General features: G+C 39.8%; 1 protein-coding gene across 1 annotated transcript in view; it reads left to right on the forward strand.

The window, feature by feature from the left end:
- Positions 1-8218, forward strand: part of GABRG3 (gamma-aminobutyric acid (GABA) A receptor, gamma 3) — an 831633-nt gene that overhangs the window by 553286 nt on the left and 270129 nt on the right. Inside the window, exon 5 of the mRNA XM_010845850.1 lies at positions 1028-1110. Coding sequence (XP_010844152.1) covers positions 1028-1110 — 83 coding nt within the window. The remainder of the gene's footprint in view (positions 1-1027; positions 1111-8218) is intronic.

Consider the following 8218-nt stretch of genomic DNA (forward strand, 5'->3'; position numbering starts at 1 on the left):
CACTGCCAAGCCCTGAACACAGCTTCCTCCCCCTACATCCATTATAAGAAGCTTTTAACTGCAAGTGATTTGTGGTCATAAGGAAAAATCTGTAACTCATATAGTAAATAAGTATTTGTCACATAGATAAAGGCACATATTGGCATCAAAATAAGCAAAACAGTTAAGAATTTTAAAGTTTCAGGGAAATTATAATGTTGGCAGACTGGGAACAGCAACAACAAAAATGCTGCAGGAAATTCTACTGATGTTACATTTGGAAAACAGGATTTTTTAATAGCTATTTCCTCATCAATTCTTAAAAGAATATAAATGAGACTGAAATGAATGTGAGCTTCAGCAAATCATAATAGAGACATGGCCAGTCCTGGGATCCTTTACAAAAACTCAAACCCCAGGAATGCCTGCTTTGAAAAGATGCCATACACACATTTAGTGCAGTCACCACCTGCCTATTCAAGTGGGGAGGCTGGCCAAATATGAAATCTTCCTTACAAGTGGATGAACTTGGCATTATACCTAACTAGGCAAATAAATCAGTTTCAAAATGGAGAAAGGATTTAATTCAGTCAAGCAAATTAAAAACAAAGATATGTGACAGCAAGGACACATATTGTTTCAATTTGTTTCCTCTCTTACTTGGCTTGTATTTCTAGACACAGGGAGTTCACTAATGGACATTCCCTTTGATTCTGATAGTTAAAAGTAAAGCAAAGTGACACGACACACGAGGAGGGAGGAGGGTTAAGGATGGGGAACACGTGTATACCTGTGGCAGATTCATGTTGGTATATGGCAAAACCAATACAATATTGTAAAGTTAAAAAAAATAAATAAATTGAAGGAAAAAAAAACAAAAACAAATGGTGTACTGAATGGATAGTGCCCTTGCCAAGACTAGATTCCATGTGGCCATCCCAGCCCCCTGCCCCCTGTGTTGTAGTAATGTGACTGCCCTGACCTTGCTTAAGGCCTTTGCTGGTTTGCTCCTGGCTGACCTCAAGAGTGACATTTGGCTCCCCCACAGGCTCACCATAAATGCAGAATGCCAGCTACAGCTGCACAACTTCCCCATGGATGAGCACTCCTGCCCGCTGATATTCTCCAGCTGTGAGTACTGACTTGGGGTATGACTGCTGTGGAAATGACTGTCTAGCCTATGCTGATTTATAGTAAACAGTCATATGACTGATTATAGCATCACTGTACTACCAGAGAAAACAGATAACAGTTTTGGTCTGGACCACCTGAGGATATTCACTCTAGACTTTGTTACATAGAACCCATGTTGCAAAATATGTAGCTTTGATAAATCCTTGAGCAACTTAAACCTTTTGTCTTAATAGTAAAGAACTGAGAAATTGATGAACTGTTGACTTACCAAAGACCCTTCTGCTAATAAACTGTGTGTACTATTTGAATGTATACAGAATTTCTTTGCAATAATTTTAGGTTTAATATCATCTTCAGTCAGGTGGTTTCTCTTCAAAATAAAAAGATAGAGTTTTTGCTTAAATATATTTATATTTGTCTCATTATGCTATAGATGGATGTAATTTTTCATAGTGTTTTATTTAGTCCAGTTTTTACATAGGATTGATGCTAGAGCTAACAAGTACTCATTTACTAATTCTTAAAGACTGTGTCTAATGCTAAGTATAGCAATACAAGTAAAAGGAAATATCAAATTTATTTGATTATGAAGTTTCAGAGTAAAGGCCAGTATGGAAATAAACTTGCAGAATTTATGATGGCTCATTTGAAACATACTGACCACAATACTTAAGTATGACTCATAAGAATTCAGCTAAGTTTATTGACTATCTTTAAAATTGCATATGGGATATGACATGCAAATGTGATGAATTCTCAGGCAGAAGGTTTTGTGGCTTTCTTCACTAGACATTTTAGTGAAAAGACAAAGTGAAATAATGGATAAACACATTGTACAGTTCATTTTAAATTCAGAAAAAGACAAGATAGAAAGCAAAATTTCACCTAAGGATAGATGTAACCAAGGAGGCCAAAGCCATCTTGAGAAAGAAGAATAAAGCTGAAAATGCCAGTCACTAATTTAAAACTATACTACAAAGCTATAGTTACCAAAATGTGTGACACTAGCATAAAAACGGACAGATAGCTCAGTGTAATAGAACAGAGAGCCCAGAAATAAACTCACATGTATGTGGTCATTAATTTATGACAAGGGAGACAAGAATATATACAATGAAGAAAGGACAATCCCTTCAATAAATGGTGTTGGGAAAACAGGTCAGCTACATGCAAGAGAATTAAATTCAACCACTGTCTTACACTATACACAATAATCAACTAAAATTATATTAAAAATTGAACATAAGACGACACCATAAAACTACATATCATACTGAAGATCTTCTGTACAGCAAAGAAAACCATCAACAGAATGGGAAGGCTGCCTACTTAATGGATAAAATATTTGTAAATCATAAGAGAGTAATATCCAAAATATGTAAAGAACTCATTCACCTCAACAGCAAAGAAAATTTTTATTAAAAATGGGCAGAAAAGATAAACAAACATTTTTTCTGAAGAAGACATACAGATGGCCAATAGGTATATGGAAAGATGTTCAACATCACTAATAAGCAGGGAAACGCACATCAAAACCACAATGAGATATCATTTCACACCTATCAAAATGGCTATTATCAAAAGCACAACAAGTACTGGAAAGGATCTGGAGAAAAGGAAAGCCTTCTGCACTGATGGTGTGAATTAAGTTGGTGCAGCCATTGTGGAAAATGGTATGGATATTCCTCGAAAAATGTAAAATAGGGCTACCATCTGATCCAGCAAGGAGAGATAAGAAGGCCTTCTTCAAAGCTTCTTAACAAAGCTAATGGAGGTGATGGAATTCCAGCTGAGCTATTTCAAATGCTAAAAGATGATTATGTTAAAGTGTTGTACTCAATATGTCAGCAAATTTGGAAACCTCAGCAGTGGCCACAGGACTGGAAAATGTCAGTTTTCATTCTAATCCAAAAGAAAAGTAATGTCAAAGGATGTTCAAACTACCATACAATTGCACTCAGTTTACCTGCTAGCAAGGTAATGCATAAAACACTTCAAGCTAGGCTTCCACAGTATGTGAACTAAGAACTTTCAGATGTACGAGCTGGATTTTAAAAAGGCAGAGGATCCAAAAATCAAATTGCCAACATTTGCTGGATCATAGAAAAAGCAAGGGAATAAAAAAAAATAAAAATAAAAAACCCAGACATCTACTTGTGCTTTATTGACAATGTTAAAGCTTTTGACTGTGAGGATCACAACAAACTGTGGAAAATTCTTAAAGAGATGGGAATACCGGACCACCTTACCTGCCTCCTGAGAAACCTGCATGCTGGTCAAGAAGCAACAGTTAGAACTGGACATGGAACAACGGACGGTTCCAAATTGGGAAAGGAGTACGTCAAGGCTGTATATTGTCACCCTACTTATTTAACTTCTTTGCAGAGTACATTATGCTAAAGAGATGATGAAGCTCAAGGTGGAATCAAGATTACCAGGAAAAATAACAGCAACCTCAGATACAAAGATGATACAACTTAAATGGTAGAAAGTGAAGAGGAACTAAACAGCCTCTTGATAAAACTGAAAGAGGAGAGTGAAAACACTGGCTTAAACTCAGCCTTTAATAAATGAAGATCATGACATGCAGTCCCATTACTTCATGGCAAATGGATGGGGGAAAAAAGTGGAAATGGTGACAGATTTTATTTTCTTGGGCTCCAAAATCACTGCGGACAATGATTATAGCCATGATATTAAAAGAGGCTTGCTCCTTGGAAGAAAAGCTATGACAAACCTAGACAGCATATTAAAAAGCAGAGACATCACTTTGTCGACAAAGGTCCATCTTCATAACCAGTGTACATCTTAAACAGAGACAAAGTTGTCCGTTCCCTGCCTGCTGTCCCAGTGCATTAACCGAGTTGGGCCCTCTTCAAGGTGGAATGTCCTGGCAAACAGGACTTTTGCTTGGCAGGAAAGGAACCACACAGCTCCCTGAAAGTCCTTTATCTCTTGGATGAGAGAGAAATAGCAGGTGCTGTGAAATGGCAGCAGTGGTCCTGTGTACTGTGAAGCAAGTGCTCAGGTACAAAATTTCCAAAAGGAAGCCTGTCTTCCAAGAAGAGAGCAATTGTTCACTTGGCTGGTCTCAGAGATGCCCAGATAGTTGGTAAAACAGTGTTTCTGAGTGTGTCTGTGACGGTGCCTATAGGAGTCATTAGAGTAGTACAGTAGTCAGAGTTTGAGTCAGTAGACTGGGGAAAGAAGATAGCCCTCACCAGTGTGGATGGGGTGGATGGAGTTATCCGGTCCTCTGAGGACCAAATGCAGGCATACATCCTCTTATTGCATTTCATGTTATTGTGCTTCACAGATACTGCATTTTGTTTTACAAATTGAAATTTATGACATCCCTTCTTCAACAGCCTTGTTTTTTAATTAAGGCATTAACCTTTTCTTTTTTTAATATGTAATTCTATTACATACTTTTTAAATACAGTTCATGTTGTTCTCACAGCAAGAATACTGGAGTGGTTTGTTTTTCAGGGAGGCCTGGCATGCTACAGTCCATGCGGTCACAAAGAGTCACACACAACTTGGTGACTGAACAACAGCAACAACAACTTTGCATACTTAATAGACAATTGCATAAATTAAACAAAATTTATATGCTCTGGGAAATTCTGTGTGACTTGCTTTGTTGCCGTGTTTCTTTATTGTGATGACCTGGACCTGAACCCCCAATATCTCCAAGGTCTGTCTGTAGAAGAAACAGGTGAATGACAGTGACATTTGCTCTTTGCTTGAGCTGGGATGTGCATCTTCAGTTCTCAGATATCAGGTGGCTCCTGGTTCCCAGGCCTCAGACTTGGATCAGGACTTAAAACCTCAGTCTCCTGATTCTGAGGCCTTTCAACTCAGACAGAAGTATACCACCAGCTTTCCTGAGTCTTCAGTTTTTAGAGGACAGACTATAGAACTTCTCAGCTCCCATATTGTATGAACCAATTCCTATAATGTATGATCTCTTATATCTTTATCTCTATCTATCTCTGCATCTATATTTACCTTATTGGTTCCGTTTCTCTGGAGAACACTTACTAATACAGGAAGGGAAATTCTCACCCTTCCATCCTATAAAATACGTGGACTCCAAGGTCCCCAAAATGTTCTTGTGTTCACTTGAGCTCACCTGCTTTGGGTGTTGCCAAAGGGTGTTTTTTGGTATGTCTGAGAGAGGGGGGAGTCCTGTAGCCTGGAGCTGAGAGTGAGAATCGAGGCATTGCCCTGGGAAGCAGGTTCACCATCAGGGACCACACCAGGCAGACCAGTGTGAAGGGTGAGGGGCATTTTGCCAGCTTGTCTCTTTGCCTGACCTGTACTCCTTGAGATGCTCACCTTTCACCAGATGGCTAGGTCATCTTCCCACATGCTGTCCAAGTCATCTTCCTTCATGTTTCTGGATCACTGGCCTCCCCAGATCTTCCCTGACCAAGCCACCTCACTGCTGAGGACACTCACACATTGGGGAGTGGGAGGGTGCTGTCGATGCGGACAGTGATGCCTGTAGCAGAAGGGATGGAGCTTTGAGGTCTCCTCCCATGAACTGTTATGGTAGAAACCACTGCTACTGATGATTGCACTGGCTCTGCTGTCCAGTCTTGAAGGCAGGTTGCTTTTCTTCTGGTTCTGAGTGAAATAAGTTGTTGAAAGAGCTTAGGGGCCAGGTCATGGCAGAGGAAGAATTCCTGACTGTAGCTTACCAGGGTCCTCTGTCCATGTTATTCTTGAGTCAAGAATACTAGAGTAGTTTGCCATTCCCTTCTCTAGAGGATTTTTGCAACCTAGGGATCGAACCCAGGTGTCCTGTGTTGCAGGCGGATTCTTTACTGTCTGAGCAACAGAAAAGTCATGGACTTTGGGCCATTATGATGCATCAGTGCAGGTTTATCAAATATCCACTCTTGATAATGGGGGAGGCTATGCATGCCAGGGGGATGATATGTAAAAATCTTTTCATTTTGCTGTGAACTTAAACTGCTCTAAAAGTAGTCTCAAATTTTGAAATCATAAAAATAAGTCTTTCTCCTTGCAGTCCAAGGGACTCTCAAGAGTCTTCTCCAGCAATGCAGTTCAAAAGCATCAAGTCTTCGGTGCTCAGCTTTCTTTTATAGTCCAACTCTCACATCCATATGTGACTACTAGAAAAACCATAGCTTTGACTAGACAGACATTTGTTGGCAAAGTAATGTCTCTGCTTTTTAATATGCTGTATAGGTTGGTCATAGCTTTTCTTCCAAGGAGGAAGCGTCTTAATTTCATGGCTGAAGTCACCATCTGCAGTGATTTTGGAGCCCAAGAAAATAAAATCTCTCACTGTTTCCATTTTTCCCCCATCTATTTGCCATGAAGTGATGGGACTGGATCTTTGCTGTTTGAATGTCAAGTTTTAAGCCAGCTTTTTCACTCTTCTCTTTCACTTTCATCAAGAAATTCCTTAGTTTCTCTTCACCTTCTGCTGTAAGAGTGGTGTCATCTGCATATCTGAAGTTTTTGATATTTCTCCTGGCAATCTTGATTCCAGCTTTCCAGGAATCAAGCCCAGCATTTTGCATGATGTACTCTGCATATAAGTTAAATAATCAGGGTGACAATATAGCCTTGATGTACTCCTTTCTCAGTTCGGAACCAGTCCAGTCTTCCATGACCTATTTTAACTATTGCTTCTTGACCTGCATACAGATTTTTCAAGAGGCAGATATGGTAATCTGTTATTCCCACCTCCTTAAGAATTTTACACAGTTTGTTATGATCCTCACAGTCAAAGGCTTTGGCACAGTCAATAAAGCAGAAGTAGATATATTTCTGGAACTCTCCTGCTTTTTCTATGATCCAACGCATGTTGGCAATTTGATCTGTGGTTTCTCTACCTCTTCTAAATCCAACCTGAACATCTGGAAGTTCTCAGTTCATGTACTATTGAAGCCTGACTTGGAGAATCTTGAGCATTACTTTGCTGGTGTGTGAGATGAGTGCAGTTATGTCGTATTTTGAACATTCTTTCATAGCCTTTTTTGGGATTGGAATAAAGATTGACTTTTCCAGTCCTGTGGCCACTGCTGAGTTTTCCAAATTTACTGAGTGCAGCACTTTCACACCATCTTCTTTTAGGATTTGAAATAGCTCAGATGGAATCCCATCACCTCTACTAGCTTTGTCCGTAGTGATGCTTCTTAAGGCCCACTTTACTTCGTACTCCATGATGTCTGGCGCTAGGTTAGTGATCACACCATCATGGTTATCTGGGTCATTCAGACCTTTTTGTGCAGTTATTCTGTGTATTCTTGCTATCTCTTAATATTTTCTACTCTGTTAGTTCCATGCCATTTCTGTCCTTTATTGAGCCCATCTTTGCCTGAAATGTTCCCTTGGTATCTATAATTTTCTTTATGAGATCTCTAGTCTTTCCCTTTCTATTGTTTTCCTCTGTTTCTTTGCATTGATTGCTGAGGAAGGCTTTCTTATCTCTCCTTGCTATTCTTTGGAACTCTGCATTCAGATGGGTATCTCTTTTCTTTTCTCCTTTGCCTTTTGCTTCTTTTCTTTTCTCAGCTATCTGCAAGCCGTCCTCAGACAGCCATTTTGCCTTTTGCGTTTCTCTTCCTTGGGGGAGGTCTCGCTCCTTCCCTCCTGCACAATGTCACGCACCAGTGTTCACTTAGCATAGTGCCTTCAAGATCCATTCGTGTTGTTGCAAATGGCAGCGTTTCTTTTTGAGGCTGAGTAATATTTCACTACTTGTGTGCTCAGTTTCTTCAGTCGTGTCTGACTCTTTCGTCATGCAGAACTTATGGACTATAGCCCACCAGGTTCCATGAGATTCTCCAGGCAGGAACACTGGAGTGAAATATTACTCAGCCTCAAAAAGAAAACACTGCCATTTGCAACAACACGAATGGATCGTGAAGGCAGTATGCTAAGTGAACACTGGTGCTTGACACTGTGCAGGAGGGAGGGAGCAAGACCACCCGCAAGGAAGAGAAACACAAAAGGCAAAACTGCTCTCTGAGGACGCCTTATAGATAGCTCAGAAAATAAGCAAAAGGCAAAGGAGAAAAGGAAAGATATACCCATTTGAATGCAGAGTTCCAAAGAATAGCGG

Source organism: Bison bison, unplaced genomic scaffold (genome assembly GCF_000754665.1).
Source record: "Bison bison bison isolate TAMUID 2011002044 unplaced genomic scaffold, Bison_UMD1.0 scf7180017864224, whole genome shotgun sequence".
Classification (NCBI taxonomy): domain Eukaryota; kingdom Metazoa; phylum Chordata; class Mammalia; order Artiodactyla; family Bovidae; genus Bison; species Bison bison.